The following is a 27749-nucleotide window of genomic DNA, read 5'->3' on the forward strand; positions in this document are numbered from 1 at the left end:
GACGGATCCAGTGGGTTGGAGCTGCCACAGAGCCATGAGGAAAGAAAAATAACAAACCATCTACAGCAACAACAAGCCTTTCATTATTAAAGAAACCCAACCTACCAAACAGACAACCACCACATGCTATAGTGTCAGACCTTCTGATTTATTAACATTTCTCGTAGGTCCCAGAGCTCTCCCCCTTGGCTCCTCTCTGCCAAAGCAGGGGCCCTCTGCCCGGGGGCAATAGCCCCTGAAAGATCACCTGCTAAAGAAACCCCCTCCCAGTCAGGGAAGGGGTAGCATGGAGGCCGGAAGGGCCTGGTCATGTGGAGAGAGGGCAGGTGTGGATCCCCGAGGGATGACCTGCCGCCCTCACCATTCCTGAGGTGCCCCAGCCCAGGAAGGGCATGGCAACAAGGCTTCGCGTCACTTCTCAGGCCTGTGGCATCAGCCAGGCTGGCTCCTTACTGTGTTTTCTCATCGGCCTAAAACCACAAACAGGCTGCAGAAGCCCCCCCAGTCAAGCTTCTGCCGGCCCTGCTCACAGACCCGGGGCACTTCTGCCTTGCGCGGTGTGCCGGCCTCTCATCCCTGGCAACAGAATGCCACCCCCTCACCAGTGGGGGGTTCCCCGGGGCCACCTTCGAATTCACTGGAATTCAACTCTGCCCAAGCGGACCTATCGAATGAAAGATACCGTCTGTGCTACCGCGAAGCCCTCGTCACAGCTCCTGGTCCTGCCCTGCCCGCTGCCGGGAGCCCACGCGCAGGCTCACAGGTTGTTCCGCTGGAGCGCCTCGCACAGGTTCTGGTTGGCGTCGGGCTCCTCTGCCAGCACCTCTACCGCCTCCCACTCCCCGGATCGGCTCGACCGTTTGATGGCATCCACCACACTCTGCATGTAGAGCCCGTCCTCGAACGAGGCGGCCATGGAGACAGGGGTGTGGTCCCACGTGCGGCGGTCCCCCTGCCCCTGGAAGGACTGGCGCAGAGCCTGCACCATATAGACCATGCCCTTCAGGTAGAGCAGCGGGACGTCCTGGGCGCCCTGCTCGGGCAGCCCCGCACCCACAGCCAGCGAGTCCCTCAGCAGCAGCTCCTCGTGCGGGGCAGAGTTCTTCTGCCCGTAGAGGTCCGCGCCCCGGGCGACCAGGCGTCCCGCGGAGCCCACCACCATGACCTCGTGCACAAAGGCGCCTGGCATGTTGAAGTTGAGAGTTACTGTGCTGCACACACCCCCGCCCATGAGCATCTGGAAGAAACAGAAGTCATCGCTGGTGACGTGCCGGATGCCGCGGATGGCCGCATTCTGCCTCACAAAGGTCTTGAGCAGCCCGTGGACCTTCTCGGCTCTCTGGCCGGTAAGGTGGGTCAGCAGGTCCACAATGTAGGTGCCCATGGTGTGCAGGCCCCCACCGCCCATGAGTTCATCGCAGATCCAGCCATAGTTGGGGCTGAGCAGGCTCCCCGAGTAGACGCGTGCGTCACAGATCATCACTGCGCCCACATAGTGCTCGGCGATCAGCTGCTTCATGCGCACAAAGGCTGGCAGGAAGCGCAACACGTTCCCCACGAGGCTCATCAGCTGAGGGTAGTAGCGCGAGGCTGTCACCATCCGGAAAGCGTCCACCGAGGTTGCCGCCTTCTCACAAACCACGTTCTTCCCAATACCTGAGAAGAAAACAACAGGAAATCTCAAAGATCCAGAGGGTTCACACTGGGAAAAGAAAACCCATTTCTGGAAGGCAGATGACTCAGGAAAGCCGGCTCTGAGGCTAGGCGGTGGCCTAGGACAAGAGAAAGGTGATTGGCCTGGAAGAAAATAGTACCCAGGGACTGAGCCTAGAAAAAGAGTTACGGGTTCGAGAAAGAGAAGTTCTTAAAGGGAAATGAAAGTAGAGGCAGAAGGCGCAAACCCAGAGTGGGAGGTACAGAGAGGTGGTACCATGGTTAATATTACGTGTCAACTTGGTTAGGTTATGGTGCCCATCAAATACTAGCCTAGACACTGCTGAGAATATCCCTTTAGAGCTAATTAACATTTAAAGCAGTAGACTTTGAATAGAGCAGATTACACTCCATGTGGGTGGGCCTCAACTCATAAGATGAGGGCCTTGGGGGCAGGGGTGGGGGGGGGGGCAGACAAACGACTGACGTTCCCCATAGAGGAAGAAATTCCGCCTCCATATTGCCTTTGGATTCAAGTCTGTAGCATCAACTCTTGCTAGAATTCAGACTTGCTCTGTGGATTTCAGATCTACCAGCTCCTACAACCAGATAAGCCAATTCTTTAAAATAAACCTCTACCCTTTCTCTCAATATGCATTCTATTGATTCTGTTTCTATGGAAAACACTGCCTAATAGAAGTGGGCTGGAGAGGTGGACGTGCTTATCTTATGTTCATGCATTTATTAGATCATCAGGTTGGGGTAAGAAAATAAAATATATATTCTAGGGGATGGGCTTGGTTCTCTCAGTTGTAATTGCAGAAAGGACTCTGAAGAGTCCCTGCAGACTGTCCTCAAAAAACACTGGTCCAACATGTTAGTGTAGTCAAAAGGCCAGAAAATGCTTGGCTATAGTCAGAGGGGAAAGGGAGAGAAAACATCCTTTCTGTCTCAAGCCTGTTCTAAGTGCACCGCAGCTGGAAGGCACCCAGGAAGCAAAACAAAGCTAGACAAAGCCCTGAAGAGAGCAAGAAGACTCGAGCAGCTCCCACACAAGGAAACGGAAAGGATGAACACTCTTCCACATCACAAGATGAAAGCTCAGGAGGGTATGAATGGCCACAAGACACTGATTCTTGGAGCATTTCTGTCAACTTGGTGTGGTTCAAGTAGAAGTCTTGTGCTCGTATCTTCAATAGAAAAATTTAAAAGCCTAGGAAGTGGTATGGACTAGACACACACACAGTTTTTGGGTACAGCAAGCTGGAGAAGGGTGAAGACATCCAGTTATTCCATTATTCATTCCACAGACACTGCCCTCGGGGTGCAACTCAAACTACCTCCTCAACTCCTCCAAGAAGTCATGGGGTTCTTGAGGGAACAAGCTCAAGGGTCTGGTACAAATGGCAGGATAAGGGAAGGGGTTATCCTTAAGGACGCAGATGTTCCAGGGAGGTGTTACCCTAAGGGGGAAGGAAATCCAGGCAGGGAACTGCAGGGCTCCCAGGAGCCGGGATTCCTACACCCTGAGTGTGTACCAGGAAACCGGCTGGAGGGGTTACACGGGGTCTGTACGCAATGGAGGAAATGGGATAGAGGGCTGGTAGCATCACTCACAAAGACAGTCAAGGTCAGGGGTAGGAATGGGGGTGGAATCCTGTCCCCAAGTTTCTCCATCTCAGACAACGGTGACGCCACTCTCCCAGTTTTTCAAGCCAAAATCACTGAAATCACTCTCACATCCCACTTTCAATCATCAATAAATCCTGCTGGCTTGGCTTTCAAACTACATCCAGGATCTCACCAGTTCTCACTACCAGTATTGCCACCTGCCTCATCCAAGTCACCACTCTTTTTCACCTGGATTATTGCCATGGCAACATAACTGGTTGCCCTGAGTCATTTCTTAACACAGAAGCCAGGGTAACTCCGTTGAAATTTAAGATGGATCAGATCATATCTCTGTGCTGCATCAAACCCTCTGCTGGCTTCTCACCTCATTCAGAATGAACCAGAGTCCTTATAGTTGCCTACCCACAAGGTCATACATAGATGCTCTGTACGCCCCTCTAAAGTTTTCTTTTTGATCCCTTTGCTTCCCGTGGTCCCTCTCCTGTTCATTCTGCTCCAGCCACTGATGTGAGAAGAGGGCTGCTGCTTACACGGAGACCTGGTGGCTGGGGAGAGGCGCTGACTGCTAAGCAGAGATGATGGGCAGGCAGGGCCAGGCCTAGTCGCTGTGCTCAGGACACAGGGTCTTGGGCTGGAATATCTCTTGATGCTTACTCTCCTGAACAATGTTCACATTCAGGCTTCTCCTCCAGTGCCATCCAGGCTCCACTCTCCCACTGCACAGGCACTTCCCGGTTGGCAGAGCAGTCTGCAAGCCTGGACACTGTATCTCGGGGCAGCCAGGTCAAGATTATGCTTTCTCCGGGTATGTGTATCTCCAGTAACTCTGGTGTCATTCCCTTGGTCCCCTGAAAGTTTTCTCAGTGTTTTCAGAGGGGGAATGGCTGGGACACAGATAATTTCTGGTGGCCCACTGCAGGGTGTAGCTTCTGATGGATCTGGATTCCATTCACACAGGTTTGGGAGGAACTTAGCTGGTCACCTTGCAGTAGAAACAATGGGGACCCAGGACAGCTGACTGCCCAGAAAGGGCATTCATTGGTGCTGAACTCAGGCTCTGGACCCAGACACTGGGATTCAAAGTCTGGTTCTCTCACTTGATTGCTGCATGACCTGGGACATTTCTAAACCTCTCTGGGTTCTGGTTTACTATGCTGTAGGAGAGTCACATTTACCATGCAGGGTAGAAGAGAAGAGTAAGTCAAATGAGGCGGTATATGTAAATGCCCAGCCCAGCTCTGTCATTGGTACAGTTTATAACCATCACCATGGGAGACTCGGCAGATGTCATAAATACAGGAAAAAAGGGCCCACTGTGACCTAGATTTTATGACTCACACAGAAGCTACATTTTCTAGGCCAATAATACTGATGTTCAATATTTTAAAATTTTAATTTTTAAAAAGGTATTTAAACATCAACATGAACACAGACAAGTTTTCTTATTCAATGTATTGTGTATCAGGCCTCTCAGAAAGCTGTCCAGGCCAGCCCTTCAGAAGCTCACATCCTGACAAAGCCCACAGTGGATAATCTGGTGCCTTTGGCCAGTCCTTCCAAGCTCCCCTCACCTCCTGCCCTCTCCCCGCCGCCCTGGCCCTCGAGAATCCCACATGGCCTTCGCCGTCTATGCAGACGGAATTCTCGGGTGTGAACTCCCAGTGCTGTGAACCTCAGTGCTGTGGCAAGGAGGAGCACATGTAGATCAGGCACCTGTGACATAATTCAATCGCCTCACTTTACAAAGCTCTTGAAATCTCTTATTCTTCTCCAAATAATAACAAAAGCTTTACAACAGGTATTGGCAGGACCACCAGGAGAACGGCTAGCTGAGTGTCACACACCCAAGGCAGGGAGCCGCGTGCACAGGGCAGGTGGCCTGGGCAAGGGGACAGGCCCGTGTACTGGGGTCTGGAGCTGGAGGAGCCCTGCGGAGAGAGTCGCCCCCGACTGCTATCACTGTCTGCTCCTGGAGGGTCTCTGATCCTCCCCCACACTTGAGGGGTTTTAGGATTAGGGACAGGAGAATCACAATACTGGGGAGAACCTGGTCACTCGGCTGCTGAACACACGACTGACGAGGGAAGTAATGAGAAGTTAGGTTCTCAGATGCCCCCTGTGAGAGCTGTCTCTCTGGCCAACCCAGAGGCTTCCTGCTTTGACTGTGCACAGCGGGAGGTGGGGGGTGGACGCTGGGGAGGAAAGGGGACAGGCTGGGAGGAAAAGGACTCACGTGGCTGCTGAGAGTCTGGTGGTGATAAAACCAGAATCTAAAGGCATCTCTTGTTTCATGCCACGAGCAGTCAGGGAAGGAGGAGAGATCTTCCTGAAGCTGAATGACAGGAAAGCTGAACTTGGGACCCAGCAGTGCAATCAGTGTGGGGGCTAAAGGCCATCTTGAGTGAAACAAGCCCCTGCCGGCCACAGGGCGTGTACCTTGAGGAAGATACTGGGGGTGCCTCCAGAGACAGTTTACTTAAGTTTATCTAGCTTTCCTGTTAGAAAGTCGAAAGAGAGGTTAGAGAAGCTGAAAATCACTTTTTGTCTCCATGGAATGGGGAAGCATGGATGCTGAGTGCCATTAGCTCAGATGTAATCTGGAGGTTGAACAAGCCTCTCCGGGCTCACACTCCCCAGACGACCCAGGAGTGAAGCACGCCTGAGAAACTGTCCCAGACCACATTTTTATTTCTCAGTAATGCACCACAGCTCTGGGACAATACCACTACCCCTCTCTGTAGAGCTGTGGGACTAGATACGTGATTTCAAACAGCAGGGGAGAGGAGCAGCCCCAGAAAAAGCACCACTTTCATGTTTTACAAAATCCATGGATTCTGCCTTTAAAAACAAACAAACAAAACAAAAAAAGGTTCTGCTACTTAGAAAAATAAGTTTGAAAGCCACCAGACAGAATCACTGCTATCCACAGCCCACTCTCTTTTGGGTCACAGGGCCCGTCAGCTCCCTGGGTCACAACCAGCAGACTGGGCTTGCATGGCCAGAATTTGTGACATTGTCATTCAACCAGTGTGCCAGGCCCAGTGCCAAGCTCTGGGATACATCAGGCATGATCGCTACCTTCAGACAACCTACACTTTAGTGGCAGAGAGCACCATGAATCTCATTATCATGTGAATATATGCAGAACTGCCCTTGTGATCAATCCAATGAAGATTATATAAATGTTAACACAGAGTTCACAGCAAGGACAAGATCTGGACTGGGGGCCAGAGGAGGTACCCCAAGGGACTGGTGTTCTTGGGAGTAAATTATCTGGGTCAGGCTGCTTGAGGAATGATCCCTTGTTATCTCAATAGCCCATGGGGAAAGGACTGGCAAACCCAGTGTTTTTCTAACGAAGTACACAAGTGCTAAGAAGTGGGCACAGAAAATTACCTTCTAGCAATGGACTTAGGAAAACATTCAACTGTAGCAAAAATGTTGGGGCACTTTGTACATTAAAATTTTTTGGAACCACTTCTAAATTGAAAAGGAAACATAGAGTCCCTCCTTCTCCTCTAAGGAATTCACGGGAAAGCCACAAGGATGAAATCTGAGGTGGAAGAAAATGAAAAGTCAAATAAAGGTAGAAAGTAAGATGCCACAGGGGCTTCCCAGGTGACACTAGTAGTAAAGAACCCACCTGCCAATGCAGGAGACATAAGAGACACGGGTTCGATCCCTGGGTGGGAGAAGACCCCTTGGAGGAGGGCATGGCAATGCACTCCAGTATGCCTGCCTGGAGAATCCCATGGACAGAGGAGCCTGGTGGGCTACTGTCCACTGGGGGGCAAAGAGTTGGACATGACTGAAGCCACTTAGCAAGCATGCATGCAAGATGCTATAGAAAAGAGCTGTGAGGTGAAAAGTATATCTCTACAGGATAAGTCCAAGGATTAGTTTTAGAAAAAAACTTATTAGAAAAACACTAATAAGAATGAGGGAAGAAACAATCTTTATGGCCTCAGAAATGACATAAGAATACAATGATCTTAAAAAAAAAAAAAGAATACAATGATCTAAGAAACTGAGGAAAATGCGATTTTGCCTACAGCACTAAGGCTTAGTGAGATGCTGTGACCTTAAACGTTTCTGGGCCCGGGTTTCTGTAACTGGAAATGAAGATGCTGGATGAGACCAGTGGTTCTCAATCTTTAGTGTGGATCAGAATCACCCAGAATGCTTGTTCAAAAATTGGTAGGCCTCAGCCACTGAGATTCAGAAGATCTGGGAAGGGGCCCAGAATTGGGATTTATAACAATTTCCCAGGTGATGCTGCTGCTGCTGGCCGAGCATCTCCGAGAAAGGCTGGACTAGATACTCTCTTTATTGTTACTGCAGGTCCAACACTTCTGACTTTATGTCTGTGAATTTCAAAAGAAGAAAATATAGTATTCTGGCATCAAAAGTTTTAGAAGAAGAACAGTCTAAGTCATAGATTTGCTTTATAGTTGCAAATGTGGACAGGTGCTGCATGCCTCACTTAACTGCTTGTCTCTCTGACTTAACCTTTCACAATGCTGGGCAACACAAGAAGGATCCTTCACTCAATAGAGACTTGAGACAATTACGATTTAACTTCTCATGGGTTCAAAATCTGGAAGAGCTTATCTAAAATTAGAGTACTTCAACAGCTATCCTGTTAAGTAAACATGTCTTTTTTTCCCCCTGGTTCTAAAAAGATTGAGGATCTAAAGCTTATATCCTTTAAATTAATCAATTAATAGGGCATGCGGGGACCTTAGTTCCCCAGACCAGGGACCGAACTCCTGCTCCCTGCAGTGGAAGCATGGAGTCCTAACCACTGGACTGTCAGCACAGTCCCTGAAGCTTATATCCTTAATGAAACATAAGAGACACAGCACCCATAACAGCAAGGGTAAAAAAAAGAAAAATAAGACAGAGATATGTAAGTGGGAAAAACAGAAAAATATCCTCTCATGCATATATAGAGGGACTCATACACGGGAATACACAGGTGGAACAGCAGTGGGGGTGTTCTGGAATGCTGACTCTGAGCCCTTTTAAATACACTGTATTTTTATAACTATCAATGTGTCTATCCTGTTCTTCATCTAAATGGTGTACAAGAATCAGATACTGCCAGAGCTTTACATTACAGGAAGAAAGAACTGGTCCTGCTTTTGAAGAATTAACTTAAATAAAGTCCCCCAACTCACAGAAAAGTTTTTCACATTTGAGATGACTTAGAATGCTTAGTTTCATTTCTGAGCTACATTCAACTCAGTGAATATCTGAACATTTACCTAGGGAACATCCAGAAGAGACTCCTACTATTTGTTTTTGATATGAATTTAACTTAAACAAATCTGTTCTTCCACTTGGGACAACAGGAAAGCCAGGCTTTCCCCTGTAATGCGACGCCAGTGTCTTTCTTGGTCAGTAAATGGAGGCAGTCATATCATGCTGGAAAGACTGAATGATACCTTCATTTCACAGGGGCCTCCAGAGGTTGACAGGGACAGAAATAGGACCAGAAGTGGGGTCTGATGTCAAGGTCAGTTTGGTGCGCTGCCTGCAGCAGTTTATGCACTCATATCCAGTCATTTGGGAAACTAGAGCAGTTCTCATGGCCTCTTCCATATGAGCTAAAGCTAAGTCAGAATTCTCACAAAGAAAGCAAGCAAGCACACAGGGAGTTAACCTCATGGTTGCAATAGGCTCGGTGACGCCTTTGGGGCCTAAGTGGGCAGTGCCTCGTGGCAGATCCAGTCGACATGGCTCTCTTAGCCCAACCAACTTGGCCCTGGGATCATGTACCTGCAAGAATAGACCAAGGACCCGCATTCATACCTTCCTCCCTCCTGACAACAGAGGTGTGGAGACAGGGCTGATGGTTTCACTTCACTGAGGGCTGGGATACAAGATGCCAGAAGCTGTCCTTCTTGTTTATATTAAATGGCCTGAAGTCCAGTGTTTTCCTATACGAGGAAAACACCTGGGAGGCTTGTGCCCAAAGAACTCTGGGTCTCCTCTCTCCTTACACAACTAGGAAATGGCCTCTGTGGGAACCCGAAAGTTCAAGAAGCTGGCTGAGAGCCTCTAGAACTCTGCCTCCACACACACCCTCACCAACCTGTACTCATGCCACGAGGAACGGTGAGAAATCAAGAGACCATGGTAGCTTGATTCCCTTGAACCAGCCCTCTGTTAAAGTGCTGACTTTATGTGAAGTAACTGGCCTCCAACTAATAAAATTTAAAAAAAAAAGGAAAAGAAAAAAAAATAAATAAAGTGCTGACTTTAGTCTACTTCTAAACTCAATCTGGGAGCATGATCTGCTCTAAAAATCTAGGGCCAGTGAATAGCTCCAAAGTCACAACACCCTCAGAGAGAGCCCTCTGGAAAAGACAAACCATCTATAATTTTTGGTCAAAACTTACATGCCCCAAATCAACAACCAGACAGACACTTGTTCTACTCACTTCAATGAACATTTATCCTTTACAGCCCATTGGGTTAGAGGTGACAGACACTCTCGTATCTTCAGACGACAGGAAAGACAAGCAGTCTTGGACCCTGGACCACGGTGGTGGCCAGGAGGAGTGGTGGTCAGTCTCATGGCATAGCGGTTCCTGGACCCAGATATCTCTGGGTCAGAGATGGACACCTGGCTCCTGTCCCCTTATATACAACAATTACTCTATCAATTAATTATATGCTACCCGAATTGTTACTTAAGTCTTTTCTCATTAACCTGGCCATGTGTGTTACTTCCAGTCTCTGTGTTACTTCCAGATCGGAATGTGAAATCTGAAAGCAGGGACAGCTCTATCCCAACACTGCTCTGAATGTCAAGAAAGATACCGGGCCAGTGGCTAGCACACAGGAGATTTTTTTTTTAAAGAATTGCTGGATGAATGTTGACTGATTTGTTTCCCTATTAAATTAGGTGTTTTTTTTTTAAAAATTAGGTTCTTATTCATGTAAGACAAAGGAGAATTTTTCCTACTGTCGACAGGAAAGAGCAGCCCAACAGGAATTGCAGGAGAACAGTTTACCAAACCACACCCAGGCGGGGCAGGAGATGGCCAGGCCCACTGCTTCCCGAGGGAGCAGGGATGCCAGCAGGCCAACCTGTGGGTCCCGCTGGGGAAACACAGCGCATTCGGACAGCCTTCCTGCCTCTGGCATACACAACTGCAAAGCATGACAGGAAGGGTGTGTGCTCAGTCTAGTCAAGGACTGACAAAATATGGGAAATGGCAGCCTTGATACACACTCTCTTCTTTCTGTGGTGGTGTATGCCACGGAAATGAAGTACAAACGCATCAATAACAGGCAATTCCCCCGGGCCCAGGTCTTTGGATTCCGATTTCACAGAAGCGAACTTTACAATGCCTGAATGTAATCATCTCCTGCCCCTGTGATAGGCCAGCTCTGAAGTCATCTGCTTAATTTTTGCTTGGGGATTTACCTACAGGAGGTGGAAGGCCATGTCTTTCCCAGACATTGGGGCATTTCCTCTTGCAGCTATAAGGCCTCCCAAAGTGCATTGCTTCAGGGATGAGAGGTGTCCCAGACCCAAGCCCAAGAGGGCCTACCCAGGCCCAGAGGAGAGCAGGGATGCTCAAGGACCCCCGAGAGGGAGGCGCCATCTGCCCATACCTAGAGCCTTCACAGATATCTGCCGGGTGAGTGGAGGGGGCATGTTGATGCACACCAGATCCACGTCTTGATGCAGCAAGACGTCATCGGTCCGGCTGGTGTAGAAGGCGATGTTCATCTCCTCGGCAAGCTGCTTGGCCTCCTCCTCGGTCTTCCCCCACAGGGCCTGCACTGTAAACCCCTCTGCCCGCAGCAGTGGGACCAGAACCCGGGCGGAGCTGCCGGTCCCAAACACACCCACGCCGGGAAGCATCTTCATGCCGCCTTCTTGGTTCACCAACTCATCTCCTCACCAGAGGCTCCGGCATGAGCACCACTGTCTCGCAGTCTCGGTCATACATGGCTCCTGGAACAGCAAGCAGGACACTGGCGATTAGGGGAGGGCGTGCTCAGCAGAGGCAATTTCCTGGGCTGATTTGGAAGCAGCAAGTTCTCTGCCACGCAGGACAAGAGACACACTGCTCCATAGGGGAACGCTGCAGAAACTTCTCCCGTGGAGACTAAGGATGTGAGCAGTATCTGTCTACTAGGAGGAGGAGAGATGAAAAATGGGTACAGCTGTGTTCAAATTCCTGTCCTGCTATACTTGATTTTCTGTGTGACTCTGGTCAAACCATTTAACCTTCAGGGCCTTAACTGTACAAGTTCATGGTTCTCTAATACTATATTACAGAAAGAAAAAGGAGTGTTATTATATTACAGTTAAAAGACAAAAGAGACCCTGGAGCAGGAAATGGCAACCCACTCCAGTATTCTTGCCTGGATAATCTCATGGACAGAGGAGCCTGGCGGGCCACAGTCCATGGGGTTGCAAAGAATCAGACACAAGTGAGCGACTAACACACTCAATCCAATGACTGGAGTTCTTATTAGAAGAAGAAAAAGACACAGAGGCAGACCCGGTGGGAAAGACGGCAAAGTTGGAGGCAGAGGTCGGGGTGAGGAAGCTCTAAGCAAGGAAACCAAAGGCTGATGGCATCCACCCGAAGCAAGGAATGGATTGTCCCCTAGAGCTTTCGGAGGGAGCCTGGACCTGATGATACCCTGACTGTGGACTTCCAGTCTCCAGAACCACGAGAGAATAAATTGTGTTGCTTAAGCCAAAAAAAAAAAAAAGACAAAAGAGAACTACCTAGGTGCTATGAAAGTGAAAGTGTTAGTCTACCAGTCGTGTCTGACTCTTTGCGACCCCATGTACTACAGCCTGCCAGGATCCTCTGTCCGTGGAATTCTCCAGGCAAGAATACTGTAGTGGGTTGCCATGCCCTTCTCCAGGGGATCTTCCCGACCCAGGTCTCCTGCATTGCAGGCTGATTGTTTACCATTTGAGCTACCCGGGGAGCCCAGGTGCTATACACATTATAATTTTAAAGTTTATGGTAGCAAACATAGGAAAATGTTCACTAGAAACCAAAATACCAACAAAAAACTACCAAATAGGCAGCAGCAGCAGTGCTAACAACAAGGATATTTACAAGGATATTTTTATATAAAAATGTCCAGGCCAATGTTGACCATGATAGTGAAAAATTGGGAACTGAGATACATATTCAATCACAGTAGTGGGTCAGATCAACAACACTATGGAGCCACTGAAAACCATGAGTAGAAGGCCCTCAACGACCTGAAAGACATCACCATGTATTCCTTGAAAGGGGGAAAACAATACGTGAAGCACGACATCAATATTCTTTAAAATAAACCAAAAAAAGCACAAAAAAAGTAAATATGCATGAGACTATACAAAGATATCTACATCAATGACCACACTCCACACAGAGGACGCAACTGAAGGACCTAATTTAATAATAGCTATAAATTGATAGAACTGTGAATGATTTTTGTTTTATGAACTTTGCCATATTTTCAACAATGAATGTGTCTTACTTTTTGTAGCATTTTCCCTTCTGATTACAAGGATTATAAAATGAAAAAATGAAGTACTGCATTATGTGGACGCAATGCAGTATTTGGGTGCAATCTCAAAAATGACAGAATGATCTCTGTTTCCAAGGCAAATCATTCAACATCACAGTAATCCAAGTAATCATGAGTAGAAGGCCATGGACATCACCACATAGACAATACCAAAATCAGACTGATGATATTCTTTGCAGCAGAAGATGGAGAAACTCTATACAGTCAGCAAAAACAAGACTGGGAGCTGACTGTGGCTCAGATCATGAACTCCTTATTGCCAAATTCAGATTTAAATTGAAGAAAGTAGGGAAACCCACTAGATCACTCGGGTATGACCTAAATCAAAACCCTTACTATTATACAGTGGAAGTGGCAAATAGATTCAAGGGATTAGACCTGATAGAGTGCCTGAAGAACTATAGACGGAGGTTCGTGACACTGTACAGGAGGCAGTGGTCAAGATCATCCCCAAGAAAAAGAAATGCACAAAGGCAAAATGGTTGTCTGAGGAAGACTTACAAATAGCTGAGAAAACAAGAGAAGCGAAAGGCAAAGGAGAAAAGGAAAGATATATCCATCTTAATACAGAGTTCCAAAGAATAGCAAGGAGAGATAAGAAAGTCTTCCTCAGTGATCAATGTAAAGAAATAGAGGAAAATAATAGAATGGGAAAGACTAGAGAGCTCTTCAAGAAAATTAGAGATACCAAGGGACCATTTCATGCAAAGAGGGGTACAATAAAGGACAGAAACGGTATGGACCTAACAGAAGCAGAAGATATTAAGAAGAGGTGGCAAGAATACACAGAAGAACTATACCAAAGAGATCTTAATGATCCAGATAACTACGATGGTGTGATCACTCACCTAGAGCCAGACATCCAGGAATGAAAAGTCAAGTGGGCCTTAGGAAGCATCACTACAAACAAAGTGGAGGTGATGGAATTCCAGTTGAGCTATTTCAAATCTTAAACGATGATGCTGTTAAAGTGCTGCATTCAATATGCCAGCAAATTTGAACAACTTGGCAGTGGCCACAGGACTGGAAAAGGTCAGTTTTCATTCCAATCCCAAAGAAAGGTAATGCCAAAGAATGTTCAAACTACTGCACAGTTCCACTCATCTCACACGCTAACAAAGTAATTCTCAAAATTCTCCAAGCCAGGCTCAGCAATACATGAATTATGAGCTTCCAGATGTTCAAGCTAGATTTAGAAAAGGCAGAGGAACCAGAGATCAAATTGACAACATCCATTGGATCATCGAAAAAGCAAAAGAGTTTCAGAAAAACATTTACTTCTGCTTTGACTACACCAAAGCCTTTGACTGTATGGATCACAACAAACTGTGGAACATTCTTCAAGAGATGGGAGGGAATACCAGACCACCTTACCTGCCTCCTAAGAAATCTGTATGCAGGTCAAGAAGCAACAGTTACAACATATCAATAACCTCAGATACACAGATGATACCACCCTTATGGCAGAAACCAAAGAAGAACTAAAGAGCCTCTTGATAAAAGTGAAAGAGAGTTGAAAAAGCTGGCTTAAAACTCAACATTCAAAAAACTAAGATCACAGCATCTGTTCCCATCACTTCATGGCAAATAGATAGGAAACAATGGAAACAGTGACATAGTTTCTTTTCTTGGGCTCCAAAATCACTGCAGATGGTGACTGCAGCCATGAAATTAAAAGACTCTTGCTCCTTGGAAGAAAAGCTATGACCAACCCAGACAGCACATTAAAAAGCAGAGACATTACTTTGCCAACAAAGGTCCATCTAGTCAAAGCTATGGTTTTTCCAGTATTAATGTATGGATGTGAAAGTTGGAATACAAAGAAAGCTGAGTGTCGAAGAATTGATGTTTTTGAACTGTGGTGTTGGAGAAGACTCTTGAAAGTCCCCTGGACTGCAAGGAGATCAAACCAGTCAATCCTGAAGGAAATCAGTCCTGAACATACATTGGAAGGACTGATGCTGAAGCTGAAACTCCAATACTTTGGTCACCTGATACAAAGAACTGACTCATTGGAAAAGATCCTGATGCTGGGAAAAGATTGAAGGCAGGAGGAGAAGGGGACGACAGAGGATGAGATAGTTGGATGGCATCACCATCTCAATGGACATGAGTCTGAGCAAGCTCTGGGAGTTGATGATGGACAGGGAAGTCTAGAATGCTACAGTCCATGGGGTCGCAAAGAGCTGGACACAACTGAGCAACTGAACTAAAAGAATGAAACCAAACAAAAGTCTGCTTGGAAATTACAATGAGATTCTAATGTGTGTAGGGAATAGGTTTCCCTCTGAGGCAATCCCTCAGGTAAACCAGTAGTCCCATTCTAGCTGTGTGTGGGGCCACTGGTGACCCCAGATCCACTGAATCAGACTGTGGAGATGAGGCTATGTCACATCACTTTCTTTTTTCTTTTGATTTTTATTTTATTGTGATAAAATACACATAAAATTTACTATGTTAGCCATTATTAAGTGTACAGTTCAGTGGAATTAAGTACCTTCTAACCATCACCATCACCCACTTCCAAAACTCTTTTCACCTTGCAAAATCGAAACTCTGTCTTAACAGGGAGTGACTTCTCATTTCAACAGTTAATTAACAGTGACTTCTCATCTCAACCTTTCCCTCCAGCCCCTGGCAATCACCATGTCTCTATGAATCTGACTACTGTGCGTAGGTACCTCATAAAGTGGAATCACAAAGCATTGGTCTTTTGTGACTGGCTTATTTCACTTAGCATGTTCTCAAGGTTCATCCATGGTGTAGCTTATGTCAGAATTTCTTCCTTTTTCTGAGGTTGAAAATACTCCACTGTATGTATATATCACATTTTGCTTATCTATTCACCTGTCCATGGATTCCTGGGTAGCTTCCACATATTAGCTACTGTGAATAACGCTGCTGTGAACATGGGTATACAGGTATCTCTTCCAGACTTGGCTTTCAATTCTTCTGGGTATATACTCAGAGGTGGAATTGCTGGATCACATGGTAAATCTGTTTTAAATTTTCCGAGGAACTGCCATACTGCTTCCCACAGATCCTGCACCATTTTATTTATTTTTTAGTATTATTTTTTAATTTTGCTTATTTATGTATTTAGGCTGTGCTGCATGGCTTGCAGGATCTTAGTTTCTCAACCAGGGATTGAACTGGGGCCTGCAGCAATACAAGCACCAAGTCCTAACCACTGGACCACCAGGGAACTCCCAAAGTCCTGTATAGTTTTAAATAATAATTTTATAAACACATAATAGTCCCTTAGCCTATCTAATATCTTTAAAAAAAAATCTGACTACTTTTTTATCTTGATGCTGCAAATCACAACTTTTGAAAAGTTGTATCCAAATGCTGGCTATCCAAATGCTGTTCTACTTTTGTCCACATAACATTGCTTCACTTGCTCCTCCTCACAAATTAGTCATGGGCGTTCCTTTTGTAAATCCATAGTAATTAACTACTTCACTCCCCAACTGTGAGCACTAGCGATACATACAGCTCTTACTTCCCATCCATGATGCCCTCTCACCTTCCTGGTCATTTCTGGGTGCAGCTTTCAGGCTCCCCTGCCCCTTCAATGCTAAGGTTCTTGAGATCCTGTCAGAGGCGCCCTCTTCTCTTCTTGCTCTACATGTTCTTTTACTACTCATGTCCCAGGCTTTAATCAGTATACCAATGACTTCCAAATCTGAAGCACAAGCCCAGCTTTCTCTCCAGAGCTGCACATACCCATGTATTCTAAGCTCCACAAAACCCACATGACTAAACTGAACAGAAGCAGTAAAGTAAGACGGTGAGAACACAAAGTGAATACATCTACGGGTCCAAATCCTGGCTTCTCAGGAAGGGGAAAACATGTAAATCCAAGGCTGATTCATGTCAATGTATGGCAAAAACCACTACAATACTGTAAAGTAATTAGCCTCCAACTAATAAAAATAAATGAAAACAAAACACAAACATTTGGAAACAAACAAACAAAAAAAATCCTGGCTTCACCAGTTCTGAGCTGAATGCAATGTTTTTCATGGGAAAAGCAGGTCTAATGCTGTTTAGCTCAAGGGGTCTTTTGAAGATGAAATAAGATTTGGTTATAAGTGCCTAACAAAGTGTCTGGTGTATGAAGTGAAGTGAAGTAGCTCAGTCGTGTCCAACTCTTTGTGACCCCATGGACTGTAACCTACCAGGCTCCTCTGTCCGTGGGATTCTCGAGGCAAGACTACTAGTCAGCATTTAATAATTATCATAAACCTTCCCTCAAACATTTTCTCTCTCTATTTTCTATTTCATGGCATGTCAGCATCACCAATTCGGTTCTTCAACCCATGTGCAACCTCTTTATTCCCTCACCTGTACAGGTAACTCATCATCAAGCCTTGATGATCCTCCCTCTTTATCATCTCTTAAATCCACCCCTTCCTGACAGCCCTTCCGCCACTGCCCTAGGCTAGTCCCCGGCGCCACTCACCTGGATGAGGCAACAACCTTCTACTTGATCTCTCCTGCCTCCATCCTTTCCTTCCTTCATCCATTCCTCACACTGCAAAGGGATTTTTCTAAAATGCAAATGGAATCACATCACTCCCTTCCTGTTTGAACACTTCAATGACTTCCCAATGGACTCAGTATGAAGTCCAGATGCTTCAGTATGACTTACAAGGCCCTGAAAGATCCAGAAATCTCAAGACAGGTCTAGTTTTGTGTAGGGTCACTTTCAAGGGTTATCTCCAAATAAGATGAGTTTCAAAACACATACCTAGAAAACCTAGTAGGAAGAATGATCTGTGAAATTACTAGCTATAAACCAGGGAAAAGTTCAGGAGATAGTTACTCAAAATGAAAACAACTGCTTCAGGTTAACAGATGATGAGTGTAATTTTTCTTTCTGGGAAAATTAAACAGTGGGGAACAGTTGTTTATTGAGCTGCTTTTAGATCTTATTAGCATGGTAAGTTTGTACATGAATGTTCACAGGAGAATTAAACATAACAGCCAAAAAGTAGAGACAACCCAAATGTCCATCAACTGCTGAATGGGTAAACAAAATCTGATAAAGTAGTACTATTCAGCCACAACAATTAATGAAGTATTGATACAAGCTACAACACAGATGAACCTTGAAAACATTATGCTGAGTCAAAGAAGCTAGTCACAGAAGATCATATAATATATGACTCCATTTATATACAATGTTCAGAATCGACAAAACCATGGAGACAAAGTAAATTAGGGGATGGAGGAAGGATGGAATTGGGAGGTACAGAGGCCTAACTATTCTTTGACATGTGGTTATCTACTTGTTCCAGCCCCAATTGTTGAAGAAAGTATTTTTTTCCATCAGAATGACCTTAGTACCTTTACTGAAAATCAATTGATCATAAATATATGGGTTTATTTGTGGACTCTCAATTTTATTCTGATATGCAGATTATATCAGATATGCAGATGTCACCACCCTTATGGCAGAAAGTGAAGAACTAAAGAGCCTCTTGATGAAAGTGAAAGATGAGAGTGAAAATGTTGGCTTAAAACTCAACATTCAGAAAACTAAGATCAAGGCAACCAATCCTATCACTTCATGGCAAATAGATGGAGAAACAATGTGACAGACTTTGCTTTTTGGGGTTCCAAAATCACTGCAGATGGTGACTGCAGCCATGAAATCAAAAGATGTTTACTCCTTGGAAGAAAAGGTATGACCAACCTAGACAGCATATTAAAAAGCAGAGACATTACTTTACCAACAAAGGTCTGTCTAGTCAAAGCTATGGTTTTTCCAAAAGTCATGTATGGATGTGAGAGTTGGACTGTAAAGAAAGCTGAGCGCTGAAGAACTGATGCTTTTGAACTGTGGTGTTGGAGAAGACTCTTGAGAGTCCCCTGGATTGCAAGGAGATCAAATCAATCAATCCTGAAAGAAATCAGTACTGAATATTCACTGGAAGAACTGATGTTGAAGCTAAAACTCCCAATACTTTGTCCCCCGATATGAAGAACTGACTCATTGGAAAAGACCCTGATGCTGGGAAAGATTGAAGGCAGGAGGAGAAGGGGACAACAGAGAATGAGATGGTTGGATGCTATCACTGACTCAATGGACATGAGTTTGAGCACGTTCTGGGAGTTGGTGATGGACAGGAAAGCCTGGCATACTGCAGTCCATGGGGTCACAAAGAGTCAGACATGACTGAGTGACTGAACTGAACTGAATTTTATTCCATTGATCTACAGTCTGTCCTTACCCCAGTATCACCTTGTCTTGATTACTTCAGTAAGTTCTGAAATCACTAGGTGTGAGTCTTCTGACTTTTTCTTTTGAAATATTATTTTGGCTACTCTGAAACCCTTGCACATTCCTATAAATTTTATGACCAATTTATCAATCTGGGGTTTTGAAAGAGATTGCTTTGAATCTGCAGATCAATTTGGGAACTGTTTTCATCATAACAATCTTAAGATTTCTGATTTATGAACATGGGGTGTCTAATTTATTTAAACAATATTTTATAGTTTTCACGGTATAAGTTACACACTTTTTTATTAAATTTACTTCTGTTATTTTATTTGATGCTATAGTAAATGGAATTGTTTTCATTTTCAGATCCAGCTTTTCTTTTGCTTCTACTATAGATATAAGTGGGCGGTGTGAAGTGTCCATCTCTGTTAGGGGTTGGTTTGCCTGTAGAGCCCACAGTACAGCATCCTATACTGCTTGATCCTACCTGAAGACAACTGTGCCTTTGTGAACCACGAAAATAAGCAAGATTTGAGATGCCTGTGACCCCAAACCCCTGTCAGCTTCCTGCCTCCTCCTGTCTCTGACTTTCTGGGCTGTAGAGTCTTGTCTCATTCCCTGAACTCTACTATTTCTACTATTATGTCCGTGGTTTCCCAGCCACCTCTGTTTCATCTTTGCTGATAATTCTCTTGCCCTTACAGGCTTCCCTTCTAGTTAGAAAACAGGTCAGTCACATACTACCTTCTACTATTTTCATGTCCTGAATTCCCTTTAGCTATTTTTGTCACTTTCTGTATTTACAGGTTTTTGGGGGGTTACTTACAGGTCATGGATATTCTGGGACCTTGAAAGTGTAAACTCTGTAGTGCTACATAAGTAAGATTCTGCTTAAGTTCTCTGGGTCATTCATTATTACAACAGCTCTAAGGGCCAGGGAGCGACACAAAGCCACCAAAAGCAACGATGTCCATGTCCTCTCTAAATTCACGCCCAGGGCACACTTCCTCCTCTCTCACATCTCATTTCTCATGCTCTAATTATATTTGGGTGTATATTTGCACTGGTGGCTTTAAACAACAGAATGGATTAGAAGAAATGTTAATAACCTCTGTTTTATTGACACTGAGTCAAAGGACAGCTTCACCAACACCAATAAATAGAAGGGCAAGAGCTGGCCTCTGAGGAAGCCAGACGGCATGAAGCTAGGCAGGCTTGACTAGGTGTTTTCCTGCTCCGGTAGACAGCGCTGGCTTTCCACATATTTCAGTGATTACCCTTTCTCACTCCTAACAGGGCCTTGTTGCTTGCCCCTAACATCCTTGTACATACCTTTCATGAGCCTCCAAAGATCTCCATAAACCCAGCCCTGCCGAGCTCACACGCATTCCAGTCACCACAGCCTGGTCAGGCAAGAAGCAGGGAAGGGAAGGCGCCTTGACAGGACTGACCGTGCACGCTCCAATGAGGCCGCAGGTTATAGGGAAGGCAGCACAGAGGTCAGAGGCGTGAATCTGCGGCTAGCCTCGCCTGGGCTCAAATCCTGGCTCCATCTCCTACCAGCTGGGTGATGTCCGGTGAGTTTCTTAATCATTCTGTGTCTCTGTTTCCTCATCTGTAAAAGGGGGTTAATTGTATCTACCTCATAGGGGACTTAAGGATTAAATGAGTCAGTATTTACGAAGCATTTAAAACAGGGCCTAGCCATCATCAAAAACCCTACAAACAATAAATCCTGGAGAGGATGTGGAGAAAAGGAACCCTCTTGCACTGTGGGTGGAGATGTAAATTGATACAGACACTATGGAGAAGTGTGGAGGTTCTTTAAAAAAAAAAACTAGAAATAAAACTACCATATAATTTAGCAACTCCATTACTAGGCATATATCTTGGGAAAACCAGAATTCTAAAGACACATGGACCCTAATGTTTATTGCAGCACTATTTACAACAGCCAGGACATGGAAACAACGTAATGTCAATAGACAGGTGAATGGATAAGGAAGTTGTGGTACATATATTCAATGGAATATTGCTAAGCCATAAAAATTGCAAATTTGAGTCAGTTCTAGTCAGGTGGATGAACCTAGAGCCTGTTATACAGAGTGAAGTGAGTCAGAAACAGAATGACAAATGTCGTATATTAACGATTCGCACATATGTGGAATCTAGAAAAATGGTACTGATGAACCTATTCACAGGGCAGCAACAGAGACGCAGACATAGAGAACAGACCTGTGGACATAGCAGGGAGGAAGAAGAGGGCGGGATGAGATAGTAGCAGTGAAACATACGCCACCACATGTAAGACAGATAGCTGGTGGGAAGGCGCTATGTAACACATGGAGCTCAACCCGACGCTCTGTGACAACCTAGAGGGTAAGATGGGGTGGGGGGTGGGAGGGATGCTCAAGAGGGAGGGGACACGCATACCTATGGCTCATTGATGCTGTTATACAGCGGAAACCAACACGACACTATAAAGCAAGTATCCTCCACTAAAAATAAACAGGTAACATCTTTATGAAAATAAATAAAATAGGAGCTGGCACATCGTAAGTCACTACATGGATTTTTTTTAAAGCTATGTATGACTGACTTAGATATCTCCTCTTCAAAAGCATATAGGAATAGGAAGATAATATTCTAGGCTAATATGTAGTGAATGCAATAGGCCAGGCAGTGTTTAGTGTAAAACATATAGTGTTTAGTGTAATATACAGTATTATCCCTCCAAGTCCACGCCACCCTGTCTTGCAGATGAGGAACACAGAATCTTGGAGAGGCAAGGTAAACAACTTTTCCAGGGCTCCACACTGGCTTTGTGTAACAGACCGGCCACAACCCGCTTTGAGACCTGGAGCAGGTTACCGAGCTTCTCTGAGCCTCCATAAAAATGGAGGCTTATGTGTGTGGAACAGCTCTTGCATCCTTAGCGACAAGTGTGAACCAGGAAAGTTCCTTCTGCTCCCTGGCTTGGCGACCGCGTGCCTCAGCTCCGTCACTCAAACCAATACTGCTCTGTTCACACATCACACCTTTACTGAGGGCCCTAACAGGAAGGCTGTAATGAATAAAAGATGAAAAGACATAGTCTTCATTATTTCAGGAGCAACCAGTCAGAAAGGGAGTAGGAGCCAGAGCTGGCGGCACAAGTGCTAATCTAAGGAGTTTGGAGGTTGACTGGTGGGTGTGCTCGGTACCTTTGGTCTGTCCCACCTGATCCCCTCTGCTCTGCTCTGCCCCCCATGGATAAGAAGGTCGGTCTCTAAGGACTGCATCACATGGGCTCCAGGCCCTCTGGCTTCCATCTGGGTTCAGCCAATCTCAGGAGGAGATCAGAGCACAGCAGAAAGGCTACAGCACTTGCCTCTCTCCCTACCAGGACGTGGCTCTGGCAGGGGCTGTGATCCTCGCCCAAGGTCACATGCCTCAGGAGGAGCCCCCTTCCCACAGTCACAGGCTTTTCTGGGTTCTGGTGCCCCTCCCTTCCCTCACTGCACTTGAGGTGGTACCAGTACCAGCTACAACTGGTCCCTGCCGGTCCCCCGGTGCGCCACCATCCCTCGCAGGCTTCCCTCACCACTGTCACCATTGTAAATAATCCCTCCCTTAAAGGCGTTTCAGTAACTCTCTGAATGTGCTGGCTGTTTCCTGCCTGGACCCTAACTAATAACAGGAAGCAACGAGAAACACTGAATGTTTTTTTAACTTGAGGTAAGTGGAATAGAGTTCAGGACACAGACACCGAGAACCAGTTAAGATAAAAAATAAGAGATAAGGAGGGTCTGATGGAGGGAATGAAATGGAGCAGAAAGCTGTCAATAGGACTTGGGGTTATGAGGGGAGAGGAAAAAGCCAAAAATGGCATCAAATTATAGACCAACATCCCTCATGAACACAGGATCAAATCCTTAATAAGCTATTAGCATCATCAATATATGACGACCAAGAGAATGTAAGACTGGTTTAATATTCTAAAATCAATATGTATAAGTCAACATATCAAGTCATTAGATTAGTTATTAAACTGCATTAATTAGGAATGCAAATTAAAACATTTATCACAACTACACACCTATTGGAATGGGTGAAATTCAGAAAATATGATATCAAATACTGATGAGGATATAAAGTTCATGAAAATGAGAAATGGTATCATCTCATCCATCTTCTTTCATCTCCCTCTGCTCCACAGCGCTTCAAAGTTTACTGACAGGATATGGGGCTATAGCAAAGATAATCTGCTTGTTTTCTCCACCCCTTGGGACGTCATTCAAATGAACCAGAGGTAAAAACTCACTGAGAAAGAGGCCAGTCTACCTTTCTGTGCCTGCTCCTCTAGCGAGGTCTTTGATGAGAGGACAATTATAACTGAAGAATTGAGAAATGTTGTTTTCTCTGTCATGTTATCCTTTATTTATCCAAAACAACTCACAGTATACCCTTAAGAATGCTTTTGACTGACTGAAGGTTTTTTCAAGGGTCATTACTTGTTCTGGGATTTTGTCTTCCTGATGCCATTAGAATTATCAAGCCACTGAGAAACTTACATACGGTGGAGCCTGGGTGGTTCCATCAAAGCAATATAAAAACCTATCTATTACAGTTTTCCCTGTAACTATATATTTTTTAATTACATATTATGCTTTCTCTTTTTCAGTGTCAGGTTTCAAAAAGAGCCATTAGATTTCTAGACAGTTACTACCTTGTAATAGTATAGTTACCCTGCAAGCCACACAAATGCAGTCAACTGATTTTCAGCCCAAGTATTATATCAATTCAATGGGGAAAGAAAACTCTTTTTAAAAAATGGCGTAACAATTGGATATCCATATGGGCTTCCCTGGTAGCTCAGCTGGTAAAGAATCCACCTGCAATGCAGGAGACTCAGGTTTGATTCCTGGGTCAGGAAGATCCCCTGGAGAAGGGGTAGGCTACCCACTCCAGTATTCTTGAGCTTCCCTGATGGCTCAGACGGTAAAGAATCTGCCTGCAATGCAGGAGACCTGGGTTCAATCCCTGGGTTGGGAAGATCCCCTGGAGGAGGGTATGGCAGCCCACTCCAGTACTCTTGCCTGGAGAAGCCCCATGGACAGAGGAGCCTGGCGGGCTACAGCCCATGGGGTCACAAAGAGTCGGACAAGACTGAGCGACTAAGCCCAGCACATGGCAAACAAAAACCCTTAACCCTTCTTTTCTCACTGTGTATACAAAAATTAATCCAAAATGAATCAAAGACCTAAACGTAAAATCCAGAACCACAGAGCTTCTGGGGTTCTCAGGTGGTGCTAGTGGTAAAGAACCCACCTCTCAATGCAGAAGACGCCAGAGATGAGAGTTCTATCCCTGGGTCAGGAAAAGCCCCTGGAGTAGGAAATGGCAACCCACTCCGGTATTCTTGCCTGGAAAATTACATGGAGAGAGGAACCTGGCGGGCTACAGTTCACGGGGTGGCAAAGAGTCAGACATGACCGAGTACGCACTCACCACACACAAAGCTTCTAGAAAAACATGTCAGAGAATATTTTCAAGATCACAGGATACGTAAAGATTTCTTGGACAGAACACACAAAGCCCTAACCCACTAATAAACTGTATTTCAAAATGTTAAAAGAATTTCTGCTCATTACAAAAACACATATATATGGAATCTAGAAAAATTGGTACTGAATAATTTATTTGCAGGGTAGTAATAGAGAAACAGACATAGAGAACAGACTTATGGACGTGGGGAGAGGGGAGGAGAGGGTGAGATGTATGGAAAGAGTAACATGGAAACTTACATTACCATATGTAAAATAGATAACCAATGGGAATTTGCTGTTATGTCTCAGGAAACTCAAACAGGGACTCTGAATCAACCTAGAGGGGTGGGGTGGGGAGGGAGATGAGAGAGAGGTTCAAAAGGGAAGGGATAAATATACACCTATGGGTGATTCATATTGAGGTCTGACAGAAAACAACAAAATTCTGCAAAGCAATTATCCTTCAATTAAAAAATAAATAAATTTAAAAACATATGTGTGTGTATATATATATAAACCCTCTTAAAAAATAAAGTAAAAGATGTTTTCTATTGTAGGTATATATATATATATAACATTACAATCATGAAAGAAAGAACTACAAATTTGAGCTTACTATGAAAAACTTCTAAATGATTTTCACTATCCCTTTATTTTTACTGGTGTGATCTTTTGGTAAAATATTATAAAAATATAAATTAATAAAGAGAGTACACTGGGTCCAGGAAAAAAAAAACCAGGGACTTCCCTGCTGGTTAGGTGGTTAGGATTCCATGGTTTCACTGCAGGGGGCATGGGTTTGATCCCTGGTCAGGGAACTAAGATCCCACATTCCTGTGGCAGTCACAAAAGAAAAAGAAGACACACACAAAAGAAGAACTTGATTTTCTAAAATGTCAAAAGATTAGACTGAGTCACACCAAAGATACAAAAACAGCCAATACGCATGTGAAAAGGCGCTCCATATCACTAGTCATCAGGAACATGCAAACTAAAACCAAACCTTGCTAGAAGGGAAAAGGTAAAAAAAGAGAGGGAAGAGACTAACAATCCCAAAGTCTGGAGAGGATATGGAGCGACAGAACTCTCACGCATTGTTAGTGCCAGTGTGAAATAGTAGTCACTTTGGAAAATTGACGTTTTCTTATAAAGTTAAAGATACATCAACTCAATGACACAACAACTCCATTCGTAGATACTTGCCCAAGAAAATGAAAACATATGTCCACAAAATACTTACACAAAATGTTCTCAGCACCTTATTCATCTTAGCCCTAAATTGGAAATAAACCCAAATGCTTAGGAATAGGAGATTAGACAAATAAATTATGGTATGGTCTCATACAATGAAATACAGAAAAAAGCAGCAAAAATTAATGAACTACTAATGCATGCAAACACATGCATGAATCTTAAAAATATTACTTTGAGTGAAAGACGTTAGGCACACACACCAAAAATAACACTCCTTACTGTAGGATCTCATTTACTTGAAGTACAGGCAAACTTACTTATTAGAGAAAAGGGCACAAGGAAACAAATGAGGATGGGAATATTCTATATCTTGCATTGCACTGTGGTTATATTTATCACAATTCATCACGTTGGATACTTAGGATCTGTATATTTAATTGTATGTAAATTATACATCAATTTTTAATCACTGTAAGTTATGGCTGAGGATATAGAACAACCTATTTGTACCATGTGGATTTACATCTATAATCAAATTAAATGGACATATATGAATTAAGTCTCTTTCCTCTAAACACAAAACTTGAAGCTGTTTGCACACCAGTGACTATTCACATAGTTTTACATTGTATTTACAACTATTTGCACTGTATTAGATATTATAAGTAATTTAGAGATGACAAAGTATACAAGAGGATAAGTATATGTCATATGCCATTTTATATGAGGGGCTTGAGCATCCGTTGAGCACTTTTTCTATGTCCTAGTGGTTCAGACAGTCAAGAATCTGCCTACAATGCAGGAGACCCAGGTTTGATCCCTGGGTCAGGAAGATCCCCTGGAGAAGAGAATGGCAACCCTCTCCAGTATTCTGGTCTGGAGAATCCCATGGACAGAAGAGCCCATTGGGCTACCGACCATGGGGTTGCAAAGAGTTGGACACAAAAACGACTAACACTTTGAGCATCTGTGGATTTTGGGACCCCAAGGGGTCTTGGAACCAACGCCACCCCTCCCAGATACCGAGGGAGGACTGTATAAAGACAACGGCTGAAGCCAAGCAGAGGCCAATGATCTAGTAAGTGTGGGCACTTGCTGAGGATCAGAAAGAAGGTTGCCCTTTCCCACAGCCAACATCACAGTAGGCAAGCTGCTGAGCTGCCGGGGTTAGGCATGTCCTCACCACTCACAAACAACTCATACTCAGGAAGTGAGGGCTGAAAGAAGGGTTCTTCTCCGGTATTGCTGTAGGCAAGCCAAGGAAGGATGGCTGTAAGTGAGAAATAATGTGTAACAGGTTGTGGCTAAGGCTGGACAGGTTGGGCAACAGGTTGGCACATCACATGGGCAGGAAGCCCAAGCTCAGCTTCCATCCCCACCACACCCCAGAACCAGCCCATGGCTGGAATTCCCCAGCGGGGCAGCCTCAGGGCACCCTCGACAGACTTGGCGGCGGGCCTCTGCCCTCTCAGACACATTCCCAGGTGCCAGGGTCAAGGGACTTGTTTGGGAATTAGACTTTTCTGTGGATGAATTTCTTCAGTAATTGTATCTTAATATAAAATACTCTAAAATAAAGCACTGTGGCCAGTGATGAGGCCAGGACCCTAATTATTAAGTGAGTTGGGTCCTCAGTCTAACTTTGTTTGTTTGTCGGGCCACACAGCTCGCAGGATCTTACTTCCCCAACCACGGATTGAACCCATGCCCTCAGCACTGAAAAGAGGGTCCTAACCACTGGACCACCAAGGAAATTCCCAACCTAATTCTGAAGTAGACTGTGACACTGGCGGTGTCTCTTCCTACCTCTCTGGCCATTTCTCTGCTTGTTCCCTGTGATGATGACTGCGGTAACCATGGCTCTTGCCTCAAGACTGATGAGTCTATTCATATTCACTCATGGCTCTAAACACGGATCTATTCTCTGACGACTTTCAAAG

The 27749-nt window shown here is 44.8% G+C and overlaps 1 protein-coding gene across 2 annotated transcripts in view; it reads right to left on the bottom strand.

Annotated features, from left to right (window-relative positions):
* Positions 1–112: 112 nt before the first annotated feature.
* Positions 113–27749, bottom strand: part of GFOD2 (Gfo/Idh/MocA-like oxidoreductase domain containing 2) — a 39146-nt gene continuing 11509 nt past the window's right edge. The window contains exons 1-3 of one of the 2 annotated variants that reach the window (XM_065920533.1): positions 17321–17352; positions 10915–11260; positions 113–1656 (exon numbers count right to left, since the gene is read on the bottom strand). In XM_065920533.1, coding sequence (XP_065776605.1) covers positions 758–1656; positions 10915–11173 — 1158 coding nt within the window. In that variant the 5' untranslated portion in view covers positions 11174–11260; positions 17321–17352 and the 3' untranslated portion in view covers positions 113–757. Of the gene's footprint in view, positions 1657–10914; positions 11261–17320; positions 17353–27749 lie in introns of those variants that run through there. The other variant, XM_065920532.1, reaches the window with a different exon arrangement.

The sequence above is a fragment of the Muntiacus reevesi genome, chromosome 2 (assembly GCF_963930625.1).
Source record: "Muntiacus reevesi chromosome 2, mMunRee1.1, whole genome shotgun sequence".
In the NCBI taxonomy this organism is placed as follows: domain Eukaryota; kingdom Metazoa; phylum Chordata; class Mammalia; order Artiodactyla; family Cervidae; genus Muntiacus; species Muntiacus reevesi.